The 21,943-nt window shown below is 57.3% G+C and overlaps 1 protein-coding gene across 2 annotated transcripts in view; it reads left to right on the plus strand.

Moving 5' to 3' along the window:
* PCDH1 (protocadherin 1) overlaps positions 1-21,579 on the plus strand; it is a 25,895-nt gene extending 4,316 nt beyond the window's left edge. Inside the window, exons 2-5 of one of the 2 annotated variants that reach the window (XM_027081779.1) lie at positions 4,011-4,873; positions 7,827-10,022; positions 15,126-15,345; positions 17,519-21,579. In XM_027081779.1, the coding sequence (XP_026937580.1) occupies positions 4,011-4,873; positions 7,827-10,022; positions 15,126-15,345; positions 17,519-17,913 (3,674 nt within the window). In that variant the 3' untranslated portion in view covers positions 17,914-21,579. Of the gene's footprint in view, positions 1-4,010; positions 4,874-7,826; positions 10,663-15,125; positions 15,346-17,518 lie in introns of those variants that run through there. The other variant, XM_027081778.1, reaches the window with a different exon arrangement.
* Positions 21,580-21,943: the final 364 nt, after the last annotated feature.

Raw genomic sequence — 21,943 nt, forward strand, 5'->3', positions numbered from 1 at the left:
TGTGTGTGTGTGTGTGTGTGTGTGTGTGTGTGTGTGTGTGTGTGTGTTGGCGGGGGCAGGGAGGGGGGGTGACAGGGGTGGTACATAACAACCACTGATTTGCCTTCCCCCATCCAGCCTTTTCCCAATTCAGTGAGGAGGCATTCTTATTTCTCAAATCCCAACTCTTCTGCTTACTACTTCTGTGACCTAAGGCAATTATTATTTTTGAGCCTCAGTTTTATCATCTGTATTATGGGGAGCCATAAATTAATAATAAATAGTACCCATTTCAGTGGGTTGGGAGGATTCGATGGGAAATGGATGTAAATGTAGTGAAATCTCTCGGGGAGTGTTAGTTGGGTCGATGGTGATAGTGAGGAGAGTGATGATGGTAATAAAGGTGACGATAATAGAATCTATGCTTCTTTCTTAACTCCAAAGACCTAGAGTACCTCAAAGTTGTTCCCAAAAGGTTCCTGAACCTTGCTGCCTCCACCTTGCTGCCTGGGGGTTTCTCCAGGTCCCTCTTCCAGAATCAGAATTCCTAAGGGTGGAGCCAGATAATACTCATTTTAAAGGAACTCTCCAGGTGCTTAAAAGAGCCTAAACTCTCTTCAGCTCTTATTGGGCAACCTACTCTGGGCAACCCTCCCCCAACCCCATTTCCCCCCCAAATTCCACCTTCCTCCCAGGAAACCGCGCCCCCTCCCCGCCCCCAACCTTGCTTGCCTTGGATATTCCCTTTTGGTTTTCTTCCCAGCTCAGAAGTTAGATGCCACAATCCTTTCCTGACCCCTAAGGGTGACAGGGTGAGTGAGAGAATGTGTATGAGAGTTAGGGGGCAGGCGTGGGGAGGGGGGATGGGGGGAATGTGTCACAAGCATGCTACGTTTGTGCTGCCTGGAAGGCCTGAGGGGTTAGAGCCCCTGGTTGTGACCCCAGATGGGGAAGGAAGCCCCCAAGGTCAGTGCTTAATCTGTAGTTCTTAGAGCGGCTACAAATGAAAGTCACCCTGACGGTGCCAGACCACGGACCTCTGAATTTGTAGCCAAAATTTCTAAGTGTTCATTTTTCTTGGAAAAATCTGCGGTGTGGTTTCATAAAATACGTAAAGGGGAATGTGACCCAAAAAGGGTACAAACCGTTGATCTGGAGGGAGGGAGTGGAGGCAGGCCGGCACTGCTTTATTTCTCCTCTTTGTCATGTTTAGGGTAACTCCCAAGTAACCCCCACCCCGCCAAGACTTCCGCACGGAATCGGTGCTCACTGTGATCCCATGTCGTGTGTGTGCTGTGCAAGGGAGGGCAGGACAAGGCGCCCAGAAGGGAATGAGGTTCTTTGGAGACAGGTGTGTTTGGGTTGAGGCTTGTTGGTAAGATGAGCCCAGTGCCAGGTCCATGCAGAGAGAGGGGAAATGGCTGGAGGGTGGGTCCAAATAGAGCATCAGATAGATTCCTCCCTCCTTTAAAGAGATTAAGATTGCAGCTGAGAGCAAACACACTAATCTGATAACAGCCTCACAGGCGTTGAGCCTATTAGTGCGAGGAGTGACCAGGGAGGGGCTGTGCTTGTGTAAGGAATCTGCATTCAATGACCATTTGCTGAGAGTCTGCTAGGGACCTACACAGAGAAGGATTAAATCAGACCCCAGGGAGTTCTCAGTGGAGTAGGGAAATGGGCAAGAAAACAAGCAGTGGCCATACAGAAAGTTCCAGGATAGGCTAAGCCTGAGAGGTGAAGTAATCACAGTCATTCATGAGCTGTTACTGAGTACCTACGGTGTGCAGGGTCCAGGGCAAGGCCCTGAGGATGTAAACAGAGCAGAGGCCCTCCCAGCCTCCACTCACCATCTTATAGGAAAGAGAAACAATTCACAAGTTATTTCCCAAACAGCTACCTAACTGCAATTGTGAGTGCTTTGAGGGAGCATTTGTTGAATACTCACTGTGCTAGGCATTTAGCCCACATGATCTCAGACTCCCTAGGAAAGAGGTAGTATTATCCCCATTTTACAGATAAGGAAACTGAGGCTCTAAGTCAATTGCTCCAGCTCACGCAGTCAGAAAGTGGGCAGCTGGGGTTTGCCTCAGACTGTCTGATGTCACATTCCCTGCTCTTCTCCACCCTGCTGCTTACATCTGTCAAATGGGTACAGCCCAACAAAAGTGACAAATAGTCCTTGAGTTAGAACCACTGTCAGCTCCACGATGACAGATTGCATCTGTCTTGTTCGCCGCTGTGTCCCACTGCCCAGGATAGCGCCTGGAATGTTGTAAGTGCCCAATAAACGCTCACTGAATGCATGAATGAGCGCCTATGGTATGCCCAGCTCTGTGAAGGTGAATGGGTGGGGGCTGGGGGATGAGTATAGGGAGCCCTGTCCCTTCCTTCGGGATGCTCGGAGAGGAATAAGTGCAGAGAACACAGGAAGAAGTGCACAATAACTGGGATTGAACAACACGGGCGGGCGGTGTCCCAGGCTGCACAGTGATTCATTGCCATGGGATTGAGACACACAATAAGTGGCTGTGAGTTGGAGGAAGGAGAGGTCACCGAGGGCTGAGGAGGCCTGGGAAGGCTTCCTGGGTGACCAGAACCTGCCTTCAGTGGGGTGGGTGTGGCCTGTGACAGGGCCTGGGGTGGGATTTCCAGGTATGGGGCACGTACTCCAGGAGCTAGGGAAGGAAGATTGAGCCTGAGCCTCTGCTGAAAATACTGGGCTGAAGATTTTGGATTTGAATAGAAGGGCTGGCTGTGGTTGTGGTAGTGCTGGAGAGGAGGAGGGAGTCAAGACTGGGACTTAGCTGGAGGGTCTGGCTGGGGTCTGCTGATGCACAGCTCAAAGCTGGGGGAGATGGGCAGAAGAAGCAGGCTCTTGTGGTGATGGCAGTGCAGCTTGTGGTTGGCTGGGGCATACAGGGCTCTAACTGGAAGGATTTGGGGGTGGGCGGGGAGAGGCAGGTATGAGATGGGACTGGACCGATTAAGCGGGGGAGGGGCCAGATGTTCACTGAGGGACTGAGCAGGGGTATGGGGAGTGAGCGGTCAGGGCAAGGCTGCTGGTGTTATTGGCAGCTCTGTCCCAGTTAGACCTGCTGGGCTCCTAGTTGCTAAGGATAGGCTGGGGCAGCTCCCAATGCCAATTCCAGGGCTAGTCAGCTCTGACCACAGTCCTGACCCCAGTCTTGACGTCTACTCTCTTCTTCCACATACCTGCTCGTGTCTCTCCTCCCTGCCGTCCCCCACCCTGGTGGAGAGGGAGGGTAGAGGAGCCCCGGGAGCTGTGTGTGTACACACAGGTGTGAGTGCCCAGGGGCATGTTTGTTTGGAAGGGGCTCAGGGAGGGCTAACACCTACTCCACAGCCCTAACCGGTGCCCAGTCCAAGCTGGCCCTTCACGAGGGCGGGGACATTGGGCACTAGGGTGATTACTGCCAGGAGAAAGGGATCTGAGATGTCTTACCTCCTGTGCGTACACTGACTTGGCATCTCAGAAGGGAGAGGAACGTGACATCATCCCTTCTCCCTGCAGCCAACGTGAGTGGCCCTCAGCGTGGGCAGCTGACGATCCGGGGTCTGGGGAACGTGAGGGTACCTGCGTCTCTCTCCTACCTTGTATGTGGGGGTGGGGGGGTGGGGGGGTTGCTCCTGGTCTCGCCCTTCCACTTGCTGTCTCTCCCTATCTCAGTATCAGGGTAATTAGCATGGGTGACTATGGCAGGATGCTGCTGAGAAGGAGGTGTTGGGCAAAGCACAGAGTAGAGAGCAGGGAGGGAGGGAGTGTCAGGTGGGTCAGGGCGTTCCTTGGGCAGGAACTGCTCTAGACCTGCTCCTCCAGCTGGGGCAGACACCGCTGCTACACCAGCTGTGGGTGAGACTCAGGGTTCTGCGCTCTGTACTAGGACAGATCTCTCCTGGGAGATCAGTGTGTAGGTGGCAGAGGGGGAGTCGGCGGCTGGCTCTGGGCAGCCCCCAGGGCCTGGGCCCTCCTCCCAGCTGACCCCCTGTTTTGTCTCCCTCGCGTACAGCCCTCCTGATTCTGGAGCCTGCCCGGATGGGGTCCCTGAGGCGCAGCCCAGGCCCTGGGGGGCAACGGTTGCTGCCGCCTGCCTTGCTGCTGGCCCTTCTGCTGCTGCTGGCTCCGTCCCCAGGCCACGCCACTCGGGTGGTGTACAAGGTGCCAGAGGAGCAACCGCCCAACACCCTCATTGGGAGCCTCGCAGCCGATTACGGTTTTCCAGACGTGGGCCACCTATACAAACTAGAAGTAGGCGCCCCGTACCTGCGGGTGGATGGCAAGACAGGCGACATCTTTACCACGGAAACCTCTATCGACCGCGAGGGGCTCCGAGAATGCCAGAACCAGCTCCCGGGTGAGCCCTGCATCCTGGAGTTTGAGGTGTCTATCACGGACCTCGTGCAGAATGGAAGCCCCCGGCTGCTAGAGGGCCAGATAGAGGTCCAGGACATCAATGACAACACGCCCAACTTCGCCTCACCAGTCATCACGCTGCCCATCCCCGAGAACACCAACAATGGCTCACTCTTCTCCATCCCAGTGGCTTCGGACCGCGATGCTGGCCCCAACGGTGTGGCATCCTATGAGCTGCAGGTGGGGCCCGAGGCCCAGGGGCTATTTAAGCTGCAGGTGGCAGAGGACCAGGACGGAAAGCAGCCGCAGCTCATCGTGATGGGCAACCTGGACCGGGAGCGCTTGGACTCTTATGACCTCACTATCAAGGTGCAGGATGGTGGCAACCCCCCACGCGCCAGCAGCGCCCTACTGCGAGTCACTGTGCTAGACACCAATGACAATGCCCCCAAGTTCGAGCGGCCGTCCTACGAGGCTGAGCTGTCTGAGAACAGCCCCATAGGACACTCAGTCATCCAGGTGAGAGGCCCCTCCATCTAACTGTCAGGGTGACCCACATTTAGAAATGGGAGCCTACCCCAACCTCGTGAGAGTTCCCTTCACTTAAGGGCAAGATGGCCAAGATGTTGCGGTGAGATCTCTTTTCCCCAGCCCCCGCCTGGTGAGACCTTCCCACAAGTCCACCACACCCCAGCAGGGGATTTACTTTCCTCTGTCAAGCTATTCAGGTGACAGTGACATAGCGTATGAACAGTGATCCCCCCATCCCCAAGGCAGACTCGAGCTGGAGAAACCTCTGCAAAGTGAAACCCCCTCCCAAGTCAAATGATATCCTTCTCCCCAGCCAAGTGAGCTGAGCTGGAACAAGTGAACCGCCTTTTGTCCAAGTAGAATCTCTCCAGAGATGAGAATGTCTTCCCAACCAGGGGCCCTTTAGCCACATGCGAGTTTCCTGAGGCTGGAGGACAGAGCCTTGCTTTGCCCATCCCTGACAGTCACAAGAGATCATTTTAGCCAGGTGAGTCCTCAGAATTCTAGAAAACTGTACACAGATGTCTGTACACCCACCTCCTCCCCTAGGCACAGGGTACCCATGGGTGTGGGGTGCTGGGCACAGTAGGGGGGGGGTCGGTGGCCTCTGCTTAAGCTCTCAACACCCCTCTCGATGGGAACTGCCCCAGGGGCTGGGCAGCTTGGTGGGGTCAGGGCCTGGGAGAGAGCAAAGAAAGCGTCCCTGCAGACAGGTGGGCGTATCTCCCACTGTCATCTCAGCCCTGGCCTCCTGCCAGCCCCAGTTCCTTTCTCCTTCCCCATGGGCTGAAGCTGTCTGTCTCTGGTATGAGGAAGCTGAGGAGGGCTCACCATTACCCGTCCTGGGAAACCCTTCATCCCAAGTCCTCAAGCTGAAGCAGGGCACGGGGAGGAGTTTGGGCCTTTTTTTAGAGGCTGGTGGACTGGAACCTGTAGAAGAGAGACTGAGAAAGAAAAGGGAGACAGACAGTCGGGGATGGCGAATAATCATAGCCTAGGTGCCAGGTACTGTTCTGAATACATTATGTGTATTATATCATTTAATCTCCACAGTACAATGTAAGCATTATCCCCATTTTGCAGATGGGGAACTGAGCCCACAGAGATTAGGAAACTTGCCTGGTAACCCCCACCTGATGTGTTCAGATTCCACCTTGGCCACATCCAACAGTTTGGCTTCAGAGCCCATGTGTGTAAGAGCTGGGAAGTGGGATGACGCAGGAGAATGGGACAGAGACGAGGCTACGGGTAGACAGAGCAGAAAAGAGAGGATGGGAGAGAGCCAGCAGTGGGAAAGAGGCAGAAGGAGAACTGAGCAAGATGGGAGGGAAAGAGAGACAGAAGTCAAGACTCAGAGACAGAGACAGAGAGGTGAGATGGCAAGAGAGGCAGACAAGGAGGTGGGTGACCAGTCTAGAGACGGAGACAGTGGGGATCATAATGAAAAAGTTGGTGACAGACTGGGGGAACAGGGGGATGGAGGGGCGAGGAGAAACCATTAGAGGGGTGAGCAGAGACCGGGTAGCTCACCAGTGTTTTCACTGACAAAAAAATCCTGATGGGAAGGAAAGGAGACTAGCAGTGGCCTGAGGGCCTGCTAGGTGCAATGCCCAATACTGTGTCAGCACCGATTTTCAGAGCTGGATGGACAAAAAGAGGGATAAATGCTATTTAGGGAGCACTTGCCACGTGCCAGGCAGTGTTAGGCATTTTTACACTTATCATCCCATTTAATCCTCACCACACCCCCCATTAAGTAGGTTCTATCATTATCCCCATTTTACACATTTGTAGACTGAGGCTTGAGGATGTTAAATAATTGGCCCAAGGCCTCATAGTTGGGAAGTGGCAGAGCTGGGATTTGAACCTTGCTTGGACTCTTGCTCTGCTCCCCAGAGACTCTGCCAAGTGGCGCCTATCCTGTCTACCCCCTACCCCCTCCTCCCCCGCCCCCGCCCGTACTGCCATCACATTCTGTTGGGCTGTGACCTAACTCCATCCCTCTTGTTGCTCCCTGACCAGTGCTACCTCATGACCATTCCCACCTGGCTCCTGTTGCCCCATTACCACCCATGTTTGTATAGACTTGGGCCGAGTGTGTGTCGGCCTTGGCGTGGAAGGATGCGCCCACTGCAAAGGGACAGACAGTTCATTGTGTGATGCTGGGAGCCCAGCCCCGCTGCCAGCAGGCTCTGTGGGCTGCACCAGCCCCTCCCTCCTGGCCGCAGGCTCGGCTGGATTCCTCAAGTTGATGCCTAGCCAGCGCCAGCCATGGGAGGGGAAGAGAGATGAAACAGGTTTCCCCGGTTTTGACAGAGTGTAGTGACCTGGCCTGGCGGGCTCCCTCTGACCCACATCCCTACCTGGCTCCTTTCAAAAAAGAAATCCCCTCACCTGTGGCCTCCAGAGGGGCACGTGGGTCTCCATTTGTGTGCCAGTAGACACGTGCATAAACATACCTTCTCACGTGATCACAACACGTGTGTGTGCATGCATGCATGTTGCACACGTATGTCACGCATACACACCATCTCTACTACTCACACCCTTCCAGCTCTTCAGAAGGGTTTGAAGGCCAGTTTAATCGGGTGGAAGGGCTGCCCTAGCTGCTAATTGGATCCTCATCCCCATATTTGGGTGGACTAGTATAGGAGTGATAAGTAGAGTTCAGTTCTGCCCTGTCCCATCTCTAGTAGTAGCTTGTAGCACCACTGAGGATTTGTGGGCTGTATCTGTCCTCTTCGGAGAAAGAGATCCGTAATATATGCCAAAGTGTCAGGATTGGGAAAAGGGCAGGGCATGCATGTGCTGCTTTTGGAAAGGGTGCCTTGTTAGATTAGTTGCGTCTGCCGTGCTCGTTGGAAAGGCAGAAATGTGTCACTTAATTTATCGCCAAACTAACCCAGCCCCGTTTTCCTTGTTTCTTCCCCCTGCCCTGTAGGTGAAGGCCAATGACTCTGACCAAGGTGCCAACGCAGAGATCGACTACACGTTCCACCAGGTGCCCGAGGTTGTGAGGCGTCTTCTGAGACTGGACAGGAACACGGGACTTATCACTGTGCAGGGCCCCGTGGACCGTGAGGACCTAAGCACCCTGCGCTTCTCGGTGCTTGCCAAGGACCGAGGCACCAACCCCAAGAGTGCCCGAGCCCAAGTGGTGGTGACCGTGAAGGACGTGAACGACAATGCCCCCACCATTGAGATCCGGGGCATAGGGCTGGTGACTCACCAAGACGGGATGGCTAACATCTCAGAGGACGTGGCAGAAGAGACAGCTGTGGCCCTGGTGCAGGTATCTGACCGAGATGAGGGAGAAAACGCAGCTGTCACCTGTGTGGTGGCAGGTGACGTGCCCTTCCAGCTCCGCCAGGCCAGTGAGACGGGAAGTGACAGCAAGAAGAAGTACTTCCTGCAGACCACCACCCCGCTCGACTATGAGAAGGTCAAAGACTACACCATCGAGATTGTGGCCGTGGACTCTGGCAACCCCCCACTCTCGAGCACCAACTCCCTCAAGGTGCAGGTGGTGGATGTCAATGACAATGCACCTGTCTTCACCCAGAGCGTCACTGAGGTCGCCTTCCCAGAAAACAACAAGCCAGGTGAAGTGGTCGCTGAGGTCACTGCCAGCGATGCCGACTCGGGCTCCAATGCTGAGCTGGTTTACTCGCTGGAGCCTGAGCCGGCTGCCAAGGGCCTCTTCACCATCTCACCTGAGACTGGAGAGATCCGGGTGAAGACATCCCTTGATAGGGAACAGAGGGAAAGCTACGAGCTGAAGGTGGTGGCAGCCGACCGGGGCAGCCCCAGCCTCCAAGGCACAGCCACCGTCCTTGTCAACGTGCTGGACTGCAATGACAATGACCCCAAGTTCATGCTGAGTGGCTACAACTTCTCAGTGATGGAGAACATGCCGGCGCTGAGTCCGGTGGGCATGGTGACGGTCATTGATGGGGACAAGGGGGAGAACGCCCGGGTGCAGCTCACGGTGGAGCAGGACAATGGTGATTTTGTTATCCAGAACGGCACGGGCACCATCCTCTCCAGCCTGAGCTTCGATCGGGAGCAGCAAAGCACCTATACCTTCCAGCTGAAGGCGGTGGATGGCGGCGTCCCACCTCGCTCGGCCTACGTTGGCGTCACCATCAACGTGCTGGATGAGAATGACAACGCGCCCTTTATCACCGCCCCTTCCAACACCTCCCACCGGCTGCTGACCCCCCAGACCCGTCTGGGCGAGACGGTCAGCCAGGTGACAGCTGAGGACATTGACTCTGGTGTCAACGCTGAGCTGACCTATAGCATCGCCGGCGGCAACCCTTACGGACTCTTCCAGATTGGGTCGCATTCCGGCGCCATCACCCTGGAAAAGGAGCTTGAGCGGCGCCACCATGGGCTGCACCGCTTAGTGGTGAAGGTCACTGACCGCGGCAAGCCCCCTCGCTCTGGCACAGCCTTGGTCCACCTGTATGTCAATGACACCCTGGCCAACCGCACCCTGCTGGAGACCCTGCTGGGCCACAGCCTGGACACGCCGCTGGACATCGACATTGCTGGGGATCCGGAATACGAGCGCTCCAAGCAGCGCGGCAACATCCTGTTTGGCGTGGTGGCGGGTGTCGTGGCCGTGGCCTTGCTCATCGCCCTGGCCGTGCTCGTGCGCTACTGCCGGCAACGGGAGGCCAAGAGTGGCTACCAGGCTGGCAAGAAGGAGACCAAGGACTTGTATGCCCCCAAGCCCAGCAGCAAAGTTTCCAAGGGAAACAAAAGCAAGAGCAAGAAGAGCAAGTCTCCCAAGCCCGTGAAGCCGGTGGAGGACGAGGATGAGGCCGGGCTGCAGAAATCCCTCAAGTTCAACCTGATGAGCGATGCCCCTGGGGACAGCCCCCGCATCCACCTGCCCCTCAACTACCCACCAGGCAGCCCTGACCTCGGCCGCCACTATCGCTCTAATTCCCCACTGCCTTCCATCCAGCTGCAGCCCCAGTCACCCTCCGCCTCCAAGAAGCACCAGGTGGTGCAGGACCTGCCACCAGCCAACACTTTCGTAGGCACTGGGGACACGACGTCCACGGGCTCTGAGCAGTACTCCGACTACAGCTACCGCACCAACCCCCCCAAATACCCCAGCAAGCAGGTAGGCCTGCCCTTGAAGCTCAGCATACCCCGGCCCCCACCCCACCCCTACCACGGGGCCATCTGGACCGAGGTGTGGGAGTAACAGAGCTGGTGTCTCGGGCCTGCCGTGCTCACCAGCCCAAGTCAGTGGTGGGAGGTGGAGCCAAAGATCGGGGGATGCTGGGACCACTGATGACCCTGCTGCCTCACCCAGGCTTGGAGGGTCGGGCTGAATGCAAACTGAGGGTGTGCTCCGTGTCCCCCCCCGCCTCGCTCCGCACTGGGAGAGGCCTGTGGCTTGTCACATCCTGGGACACTGGACCACCCGCTGGGTCCTGCAGGTGGGGACTGATGGGTAGGTGAGCAGAAGGGTTTGGAGGCAGAAGCGGGGAGGGAAATGGAGAAGAAGTCTCCTACAAACGTGGGTCTCTGTCCGAGACCAGCCATGGGTGCTTCTCTAGAGGGGAAAGGGGGAGACCTGGGGTCCTGGTGGGTAACCAGGTGGACGCTCTGTCAGGGAAGGGGGCCTCCCCACTTGTGCCTTCTCTGTGTACTGTGTGTCACCCTCTTCCCCACCCCAGACTCCTGGGGCTGGGCCCCAGTTCCCCTCCCCCAGCCCCAAACACTTCACCCTGATAATAAAGTTCTCTATTTTTGGAGTTTTGGCTTCTTATTTTCCTGGAACTGAGAGAAGGAGCGAGAGAGACTGGAAACAGCCCTTTGTCCGATGTCCTGCCTCACTTTCCCCATCCCTGCTCTTTGTCCCTTCCCCCGTCCCAGACCTGCCCCTCTGCCCCAACCCTATCTTAATTGACCAGGTCCCCCCGCCGCCCCACCATGACCATGTCCATGATTGGGGGAAGTGCTTTCTGAGCAGGCTTCAAATGGAGCAGTGTCCCCTTCCCTCACGTTTGTGAGACCTCCCTGGGAATGGCACCCTTTACCAAGAAAGCGGATGGAGATGCACCCAAGTCCTGCCCTTTCTCTGCTGGCTGAGACTTGACCTTTCCCGTTTGTGCACATCGGAGCATCTCCCAACAGAGCTCAGACCAGAGCAGCTGGTGGGGGTGGAGTGCAGCCTGGCTGCCTCAGGTGAAGGCAGAGAACCTCTTAATTATACCAGGCACCTTCCCTCGAGGTAAGATCGTCCCAAGTCCTTTTCCCAGCCTCTTCATCCCAATACCGCTCAACACCCAGCAATTAGCCTGCTCTGCCCTGTGTCTTCCCACCATGGTCACCAGTCTGGGCTGCCGGGAGGGAGGGCCCAGGGAGAGGGGAGGATGTCCCCCAGTGCTATGGACTGACCTGCTCCGTATCCCCACTGCTGACCAGGGCTGAGGCGCCCTATCCGGCCCCCTCCCTTCCCTTCCTTCAGCTCCTTGCTCTGGCCACCCTGAGCTGCTAGCTCTCACTCACTCTCTCTCTCTCCGTCTCTCACTTCTTGCTCTCCTGGGTCTGCCCTGTCTCTGGCTGTGCCTGAGGAGGAGGCTAAAGTCTGGGTGAGGGGCCTCAGGTCCTGGGGGAGTCTCTGAGGCCAGAGGCAACCTGTCTCCGTGGCGACTGAAGAGGCTTGAGACACTCCCAGGAGGTCCAGGGTGCCAGCTCTCTACTCTGATTCCGTCCACAAACTCCCCAATGCCCCGGGGTACCCCCAAAGTAAAAATTCCTAGGGGCTTTGGAGGAGTGGTGCATGGGGAAGTGAAATCTGGTTTCATCGCGTTTCCCTTGGACAAATAAGCATCTCTAGGGTCACCTCCAGCAGCTCCTGACCAATCATTCTTTCTCTTTTGTTCCTCTCCTTGCTGCCACCGCCTCTCTCTTTCTTCTGTTCCTTTAGCTCCTTAATCTCTTTTTCTTTCTCAAGGTCTGAGGGATTATCCCTTACTCGGCTCCAGTCCAACCCATCCGTGGAGCCACACTGAACATTCAAACACAACAAAACCACAACACTAGTGTCATCATTAAGACACATAGGCTGAATCCCTACTGTGTGCTCAGCATAGTATTAGACCTTGAGGGAAAAATGGTCACATTTCTACAAGACATACAAGTAACAAGATGAGGCAGTTGAGAATCGTGGTGTCGATTCTCACCAGTGAGAACTGCCACATATTAAAGCTCTTCCCAACTTGTTCTACCACTTCTGCCACGACTTGCTTCCATTTTTTTGAGTCCTTACCAGGTGCAACGTACCATGCTGAGCATTTTATGTGAATTTGCTCATCCACTGCTCATAACTCTTTGTGATGCAGGTCATTTTACAGAAGTGGAAACTAGTTAGCGACGGAGTCAAATTCAAACACAAATCATCAGGAAATCTGATTGCCAGAGTCTGCCGTTTTCCGTTATGCTATAAAAAAGGGGTTCCAAGACTAAGTTCACATTAACCTGTTAAAGGCTCTGCAAAGCCTGCAAGAAGGGAAAACCTGTTAAACTTTGTGTAACTCTGGGTTTTCCAAATTTATTTGACCATGGTGCCCCCTCCCTTTCTTTGAGGCACATAGTATGAGAAAACGTGCATAGGACATGGGGGTGGGCTTCTGGGAGGGGAATGAGAACCCTGAGCTGGCTCTTCATAAACTGAGGAGCTGGAGTTGGACGGGAGGCTGAGCCAATCCCGAGGTGAGGCAGGAGTGAGTGAGCCAGCGTGACCCAGTTGGAGGCAGGGGGAGGGCAGAAAGGGGATTCTGGCTGGAGTGGAGGGTATAGGAGGGAGCTGAGACAGGAGACTGGAAGACTGTAGGTTGTAGAGGACATAGATGCTTTGCCAAAAGTTCCTTAAGAAGAAGTGGGAGGCCCCGAAAGCTCATGAGTTTTGGATGAACTGAGTTTTAGAGAGTTTACTGGAGTGTATGGTGGATTTAAGGTGGGTAGAGGTGAAGGTACAGGACTGCACCTCTAAGGTCTGAGCAAGGATGGTGGAAAAGGGCATGATGGATGGATGGATCAGGCTGACCTTCTGGAGAAACGACCCACAGGACTCAAGGGATAATTGGATATTGTATAGGGATGGGGAGTGAGTGGAGAGCTACCAGGATCCCCAGATAGATATCATCCTTCTGAATCTGGGTGGTAGGATGATGACATCTTTGCCCATGCAGACGCTGAGTAAAGAAAAAGAATTTGGTTTCAGGCATGTTGAATCTGAAGGGTCCATAGGGACGGCCGATTGGAAATAACCAGCAAGGGTCTAGAACTTCTGGACTAGGGTCTGAGAGAGATTTTGGATCTAGGCTTTTTAAGATTTGATAGTCATAGAATGATAGGGAATATTTAGTGTTGAGTATGACCCAACCCTCCATTTTACAGAAAAGAATCATAGGAAAAAGACCAAGTGATGTGCCTAGGAGGCAGGACTGAAGCCTCGGATCACCAGGCACAGGTTCTGCAGGGAGGGAGGGCTGCTGGCTAATGTCTTAAAAGAAAACTGGAAAGAAAAACACCCAACAGCCAGACTGCCCTGTGCCTCCCAGACCCTCCTGGAACCTATTCACTCCATCACCAGGTGGACGTGCTCCTTTACACCCTCCCAGCCCCAAGTATCAGGTCAGTTTTGGGGATCTTGTCTGTCATCACCCAGACCTTTCAGTGTTTTGGATCCCAACGTGGATCTCGAGAAGGGTTGCCTATGCCTGAAGGTGGGGTGGGAGCCAAGGCGGGAAGGCGGCTCCAAAGCTCCCTGTGCTGACAACCTCCCTTACCCCAGCTGCCTTGGATGGCACGGAAATTGTGTAGGGCATCAGGAGGGTGGGTCTGCAGACCTGGGACACCCTCCTCTGGCCATCTTGAGAACCTCCTATTGAGAGTTTGAAAGACAAAGCACCACAAGGTCTTAGAGGATTAGAAGGAGCCTGGAGACTCATCAGCAGGGCCCTGGGCCCGGGCTGCTCCCACCCCTGGCCCACAGGGGCCCGGGTCTGCGCCCTCCACAACTTCTAATTTCCAGTTGGCAGGAGAACCAGTGGTGGTCCCAGGTGGGTGTTTGGGGGATGGGTTGGTTGTACCGAGTGCCAGGCTGAGGTTGCCAGATCGTCAACCCATGGCAGGCAGGCAGGGCTGCTGTCTGGGAGCAGCCTGTCACTGTTGCCCTCCCTCCACCCCAGTCCCCGCTCCAAGCTCCTAAATCCTGGCTCTACCAAGCCAGCGGCCCCTCCCGGAAGCTCCTTCCTCTTTCCTAGAAGGAGTCTCCGTTGGAAGAAGCCAGCCTTCCGAATCCCTGATGTCTGCTGGGCCCCTCCCCCTATGCCCAGGTCCTCCTGGGCCCTGTCCTCTCCAGTTAATACTGTTTCCTGATCTGGAGGACTGGGGAGTTCCCACTGTTCTGCTACCCCACCCCCAAGGTGCCCTGGTTTGTCATCAGGCTCCCTTTCCCTCTTCCCTCCCACCTTTTTCCACTCCCAGGCCTCTCTGAAGGGGAACGCAGTGGGCACCTGGGTGGGTGGGGACTCAGCAGGGAGTCCTGCCTATGGCATTACAGACCAGGGGTGAGGAACAGAAGATGAGAAAGAGGTTAGCACCCCACTGGCTGGAGGCAATGAGAAGTTAACAGAGCAATGAGACAGGTGAGGAGCTGGAGTCTGGAGGGTGCTATTTGGAAATCAGGGAACTGTTCTGGTATTGGTGTGCTGTTGTGGAATTAGGAGTCTGTCCTGCTTTTAGGGAGCTGTTGTAAAAACTGGAGGCTTGCTGGTGTTTAGAGGCTATGCTGGAATTAGGGGAGTTGGCTGGTGTTGTGCTGTTTTGGTGTTGGCTGTCTGGAATTAAACAGAGGCCGTGCCAGTACTGGGAAGCTGTGCTCTAACAAGTGGTTGTACTGGATTAAGCTTATTGTGCTGGCCTGGGAGCTATCATAACACTGGGGCCTGTGCTGTGTTGGGACTTCCAGTGCGTGGTCCTGGCTGTCCGGGGAGCTGACCTAGAATCAAGGGGCAGTCCTCTATTAAGGTCTCTGCTTTCTGGGGGGGTTCTGCTGTGCTAGGGGGCTGGGCCTCTTCCTGGTTGCTGTTGAGGCCTAGAGGGCTAGGAGCTCTGGGGGTGGGCTTGGCTGGGGCTGTAGCCCGGTGCGGTGGTGGCCCCGTGGCGCAGGCTGGCCGGCTGGCAGTGACACTCCCTCTCCCTGCAGTTACCTCACCGCCGAGTCACCTTCTCCGCCACCAGCCAGGCGCAGGAGCTGCAGGACCCGTCCCAGCACAGTTACTACGACAGTGGCCTGGAGGAGTCCGAGACGCCGTCCAGCAAGTCATCCTCGGGGCCCCGACTCGGTCCCCTGGCTCTGCCTGAGGATCACTATGAGCGCACCACCCCCGATGGCAGCATAGGAGAGATGGAGCACCCCGAGAACGGTGAGGGGACCCCAGGAATGAGTAGAAGCCTGTGAGTGATGACGAGACCTTAGAGGTAGCCTCCATCTCTCGAGCTCTCATGTATTCAGCAGTAAACACTGTGTTGAGTGCTTTCTGGTATACGTTCACTTAACCTTCGCAACCGCTCTCTGATCTGAGAACTTTATTGTGCCCCCTTTACAGTGGGGGAAACGGAGGCTCAGAGAGGTTGAGTCACTTACCCAAAGTCATATACAGGAAGTGACAGAGCTGGGAGGGGTTCAAACCCAGGCACCTCTGACTCCAAAGACTTTGAATTCAGCACTACTTCATTCTGCTTCCTGGGAACAGAGACCCTGAGAATGGGGGCCAGAGGGCTCAGGTGGTGGTGAGGGAACTTTGAGGGGATCCTGAGATAATGAGAGCGCAGAGGGCCTTGAGAAAAGGGAAGGGACCCTGGATGCTATGAGGAGCCCAGAGAAGGGTGTGATGATCCCCTGTCGGGAGGAGCAGGAGAGGGTGTGGCTGAGGAGAAGGAGTGGGGAGGCCCGGGGAGGGGAAAGGCTTGTGTGGGCGGGGCTTGGAGGGTGATGGCAGACGTGGGATCTGGGCTGGAGCAGAGGTCAGCATGGGAATGGATGGGGGGCGTGTTGTCAGAATGTGTGTGTGTAGTGCGTGTGTGTGCATGAAGGCACCTCTGGTGGCCCGTGGTGGGGAGACTAAATCAGCTTCCCCTTGGGATAGAAAGACTCTCCAGCTTAGAGCTTTCCTCAGATCTCATCCCCTCCCTCAGTCCAAACTCCCCCAGCCCGCCACAAGATGAAAAGTTCCACACCTCACCCCTCGGGCCCAGGGCTCTTGTCTAACCTCCCAGGCCCCAGGTCTCAGAGTGCCCTCCATCCCCACCCTGCCCATCATCGTGCGATCTCACGCCCGTCTCGTCCTTTTTGTGCCCGCGCAGAGCCGGCTGGCCGGAGCAGGCCCTGAGGTGGACTGCCAGGTATGTGGGAGCTGCTCTGGGGTCTGGGGTCTGTGGGACTCGGCCCAGCACCCAGCCCCGCCCACCCAGTGCCCGTGCTCTGCTCCGTGCCACGTTGGGTCCCCCCACTCTGCCCTGAACTGAAGAGCCCCGGAGGGGTTAACAACAGAGCTGTCCCCTCCTCACCTTGCACTGGCAGGAGGCCAAGCCAGGGAGGGTGGTGCCGCTCAGTCACATCCCTGGACGGGGTGGGGGGGGCACCGCCTGGTACTGTCCCCAAGCGAGGGCGGGACAGGGGCAACTGTGACAGGAAGTACTCAAGTCCCAGACGTTCCCATGGAGACCCCCACTGCCCAGCAACCACACTGGCTACTGCTGATGTCAGACAGCCAACTTCTGTTCCCATGGGTGTTCTGGGCAGGGAGCGGGGCAAGGCCAGGGGGGTGGTGGGTGGTGTAGGGGCCAGAGTGAGGCGGGGAGGGGCTGCATGAGTGTGCTTGTGGATATGTGAGTGTGTGCTTCTACGCAAACCCCTGGCTTTGTAGCAGGGCCTTGCTATGCTGGTGTGGGGTGGGGTCCCAGGGCAACTGGGAGCATGGTGAGGCTGGAGGGGGCTCAGAAGGGAGGCATGTGCCCACCTTTGTCTGAGGATAGAGATGCCTGGTGTAGATTTGTGTGTCCACACATATCTGAGGGTAGGAGTGTGCGTGTGTGTGTGAGAGAGAGAGAGAGAGAGAGAGAGAGGAGAGAGAGAGCAGTAGAGAGAGAGAGAGATTGTGTCTTTAATGAGGATGGGGGTTTCCTCACCCCTATCTGAAGGTAAATGTGCATGTTTCAGCCCGTCTGGAGATAGATGACGGAGTGTGTAGATGGGGTGTGTGTTTGTGCACCTGTCTGAGGGCAGATATGGTGGATGTGTGAGAGGAGAGCTGGAGGGTGGGTGAGGATGGAAAGAATGTGTCTATTTAAGGACAGATTGTGTGTGTGTGTGAGAGAGCACGCATGCGGTGGATGGTGGGAGGGTGTGTGTCTATTGCGGTGGATGGTGGGAGGGTGTGTGTCTATTTGAGGGTGTGTGTGCCTGTGAGCTCAGTGGGCAGGAAGGGGCGTGCACCCCCGTTCCAAGGCGGCATGGAGGCGCTGGTGGGAGGCTGTGGAGCAGAGCTCTGCGAGGCTGCCCTGCCTGAGGACCATCCTCCCGGCTCTCCCCTGCAGACCTGCGCCCTTTGCCTGACGTCGCCATGACGGGCACATGTACCCGGGAGTGCAGCGAGTTTGGCCACTCCGACACGTGCTGGATGCCTGGCCAGTCATCTCCCAGCCGCCGGACCAAGAGCAGCGCCCTCAAACTCTCCACCTTCGTGCCTTACCAGGACCGAGGAGGGCAGGAGCCTGCGGGCGCCGGCAGCCCCAGCCCCCCGGAAGACCGGAACACCAAAACGGCCCCCGTGCGCCTCCTGCCCTCCTACAGTGCCTTCTCCCACAGTAGCCATGATTCCTGCAAGGACTCGGCCACCTTGGAGGAAATCCCCCTGACCCAGACCTCGGACTTCCCACCTGCAGCCACACCGGCATCTGCCCAGACGGCCAAGCGCGAGATCTACCTGTGAGCCCCCTTCTGGCCCGCCGGCCATCCCTTCCCCAGCCACCGGCCAGCTCCCAGGTGGGCCCATGCCAGGGCCCCTGCTCCTGACCCCTCCAGCGTGGACTTCCTGGCCAGGGCCCTGAGTGGGGGGGTTACTGGCCTCATGACCACACTGGCCCTTCCCCCATGCAGGGTCCAGGTCTTCTTCCCTCACTTCAGCCCCCAAACCCTAGGGAGCCCCCTCTTCCCCTTTATGGGGCTCCCCCCAGCTGATGCCCAAGAGGGCTCCTCTACAATGACTAGGCTCCGGTTCCTCGACTTCCAGGGATCACCCCCTCACTTTGGGCAGATGGCAGAGTCAAGGGTGGGCAGCACACTTTTAACTCGTTGTGCCCCGCATGGCCAACCAGGGCGGGCATAGGACGCCCCCATTCCAGCCCTGCAGCAGGGCTGAACTGGGGAGCCCCTCTCCCTGGGAACTCCCAGAGGAAACTCTTGACCGCCAGGGGCTCCCTGAAGGGCTTTTGTTACCAAAGGTGGGGTGGGATGGCGGTGGGAGTGGGGCGGAGGCCTTGTCTTCCTATACTGCTCCTGGGCTGGCCCACCTGCCTGCCGCATGCCCATGCCTGGTCCCATCCGGGCACCCCCCCTTCCCACTGGTCATGCAGTGTCTGTATATAAGGACCTTGGAATGACGTCCCCATTTCTGCCTGATTTGCAACTTTTCTTGTTGATGTTGTGTTGTCTTGGGGGGGCCCCTCTGGGGGGAGACCTGCCCTGCTCCCCCTCTTCCCTGCCGCAGTGCCCCCCACCCCAGGCCTCTATTGTTCCATGTTGTAAATACCCCTGGGGCTGTGGCAGGATGGGGGTGCAGGCCAGGGAAACAAGGGGGGTGGGGGTGGGGATGGGGGAACACTCGCCTATCAGCAGAGCTGGGCTTTTATTTAATTTTTTTTAAGAATACAAATCTCTATTTTTTTGGAACTGTTGCGCTGTGCCCTGGGGTGGGGGGGATCCCCGCTCAGGCTGGCCCCCACATCCAGACGAGCATCACGGAGGGGCCCTGAGGCTGTGGGGGGCAGCTGGCCGGGGGTGGGGAGACTGTGCCTCTGGCCTGGTTGGGTGAGTTGGGAGCAGGAAGGTTTGCTCAGGGGGTGGCTGGTTGCTGCCCCCAACAGGGGGTACCTGCACCCTGCCCCCTCTCTGCTCTGCACCCCCCCCCCCAAGCCCCTGCCATGACTGACCCGTCAGCCTGTAAAACCACCATTGCCTTGATCTCAGGGGGTGGGAAGGGCTGCCTTAGGGCACCCTGGGCTCCAGGCCCCCTTCTTCCAGTTGGGCTTCCCTTTGCCAGGGTCAGGGGTCCCGTGGCGTGGGGGGATCGGGGGGCAGAGAAGCCCAGTCAGCCATGATGAGGTGGGATTCTTTTCTTCACCTCAGGGGGCCAGGGTGTGAGGGGCATCCTGCAGAGGCCCCATCTCCCACTGTGGCCATCTCAAAGCCTCAGCCCCTCTTCCTTCCACAAACCCCCACTGCCTTGGCCCATACCTCTCCGGCTCCCCAGGGGCCCAGGCTGGGAGGCTGGAGACTCAGGGTATGGCCCTTGCTTGACTTAGTCTAAGCCTGGGGGTGTGGCCCGAGGGTGGGAGGGGTGGGTACAGGCTGCTGGGTCGTCTGGTGCCTTTGGGAGCTGTGCTGCTGGAGTCTTGACTCCTGTAACCCCAGAGACCCCACCTCCACCCCTGAAAGCCAGGGGGCTGAAGAATCACCTTGTTCTCTGCTCCGTGCCCCTAGCTTGGCTTGGGGTAACAGTGCTGGGAAGGAGAGCCTTGTTAGGCTCGTGGCCCCAGCATACACAGCCCTTCAGTGGAGGGTGGGGGGGGGGTGGTGTAGAGTGGCCTGGGGTGGCAGCAACCAGGTCTAGGGATTGGCCAAAGGCTCCTTTCCCTGGGGGAGGCCCAGGAAGTGGGCTGGGGCTTGTTAAAGAGACAGCCCCTTCCCCCTGCACAAACGGGGCAGGTGCAATAGTGGTGCAGTTGGTAACGTGAGGTGCCCCGCTGGTGGGTCAGTGGCCTCGAGGGCTGTCCTGGGTCCTGGGGGTCAAGATTCTGGCAAGAGGATTGTACGAGGCCCATTTGCTTGGTGGAGAGGGTGGTCCAGACAGGAGGCATTCCTGGGGTCAGTGGACTTCCCCTGGAAGCCCCTGGTGGCCTGGGCACCCTGGCCTGGTCTCGGAGACCCCTGCGCACTAGGTGGAAGGGCAGAGGAGCATTTTGCACAGTGGAGAAGCCAGAAGGAAGGGGGTGGCCCAGGTGGCTGGGAGGGCTGAGAAGCACAGAGGAGGAGCCCTTCCCACAGGCAAAGGCAGAGCCCCTAGCCCCCTGGTTGGGGTTGGGGCACTGAGTCTGTCACCACCTGGGCACTTGAGAGGTGAAACCAAAGGTGGGCAGGGGATGGGTGACAGCACTGGGGACCATGCCTGTTGGTCCTAGGTCTGTGAAGCCCTTCCCCAATGCCTTGTGTCGCGTACAGTTTTATGTACAAATAGGCGACATTTGGCCAGAGGAGACCCCGCTCAAACCCAGCCTGACCCAGTCAGTGTCTTCCTAGAGGGGACCTAGTCTGTCCCTACCTCCTACTTCAGAGCATGTCTCTTGGTAGGGGGAGGGTATATGGGGACATACTTCTCTCCTAGGGTCCCTGAAGCGCGTCTCACATCCTCGGGGGAGGGTCTCTGGGGCATCCCTCACCTCTGGGGGCTCCCTAGGCCCTATCTCTCCCCTTGGGAGTCTCTGGGTGGGGGGGACATGTATCCCCGCTGGGGACCATGGGAGCATGTCTCCCCCGCTACCCAGGCTCTCTGGGGAGCCTGTTGTCCTCCCAGGGTTTCTCGGAGTACTTAAGGCATGTCAGTCTTGGGCCATGTCTCTTCCCAGGGAAGGGGGCTATCTCTGAAGCATGTCTGGGAAGAGATGTTTCTGGCCCTCCCTGCACCTCTTCCCCAGGGGTGTCTCTGACTTGCAGCACTTCGGATGAGACTGGGCAGCTCTGAGCTGTCTTTTCTCGCAGGGGCTCTGGGATACCTCTCTCTCCTGAGGGCCCGGCCTCCGGAGCCATTTCTTCCCTGTGTGGGGCCGTCTCCTGGTGTTTGGTTGGCTTGTGTTGGCCAAGAGAAAGCCTCTTAGGGGGCGTCTCCACGCGGGACTTCTCTGGGAGGGGGGACTGTGTCTCGCCCATGGGGTTCCCGGGCGGTGTGTCTGCCCGTGGGGAGGGGGAGACTGTGTCTCCTCGGGTTATCTGAGTGGGGAGGGGGGCCGTGTCTCTCTCGTGTGTTGGGGGGCGGGGGTCGGGGAGGGGGGTTTTGGGCGCATCGGATGCCCACACTGGGGTCGTGTTTCTCTTGGTTCGTGCCACTTCCCACCGCCTCGCTCCTCCCGGGAAGGGCTCCCGTCCCGCCCCCACTCCACCCCCCGTCCCTGGCGCTGCGAGCACAATCCCGTCGATTTGTAATGATTTCTGTCTCTGTCTTTCTCTTTCTCTGACCACCCCCGCCCCCCCACCCCGCCGCGAGCATGCGCAGGCACCTCCCCTACCCCTCCGGTTCGGTTCGTTTCCGGTTTGTTTGCTGAGCTGTCAATGAAAGACCCGTGTAATTATTCCCGAGCTTTACAATAAAAGTGTGAAAACCGGACCCCACTTGGCTTCTTTTGGGCCCTCGGGCCGGCGTCCCGGGGAGAGTGGAGGCTACGTCTGGGGTAGAGACCTTGGGGGGGGCCGGGGGACGCGGACGGGAGAAGAGGGATCGAAACCCATACTGGGATTAATCGGTTCCACGCAGGGATGGGGGCAAGAGGACGGACACTGAGGACAGACATCTACTTCATACGCCTCAAAGTGGCCCCCGTGCCATCCGCTGGGCCCGATCCTCTCCCGGCAACCCCATTCCCACCGGAGCTGACATGCAGGCTAGGGGTTAGGCTTGGGGGGCGCGCCGCGCTGCGGAGGGTTAAGCTGTGCTGCCTTCTTCCATGGGGCATGTATCCGTTCACGCACCC

The sequence above is a fragment of the Aethalodelphis obliquidens genome, unplaced genomic scaffold (assembly GCF_003676395.1).
Source record: "Aethalodelphis obliquidens isolate GAN/ISIS:26980383/991018 unplaced genomic scaffold, ASM367639v1 scaffold45, whole genome shotgun sequence".
Lineage (NCBI taxonomy): Eukaryota > Metazoa > Chordata > Mammalia > Artiodactyla > Delphinidae > Aethalodelphis > Aethalodelphis obliquidens.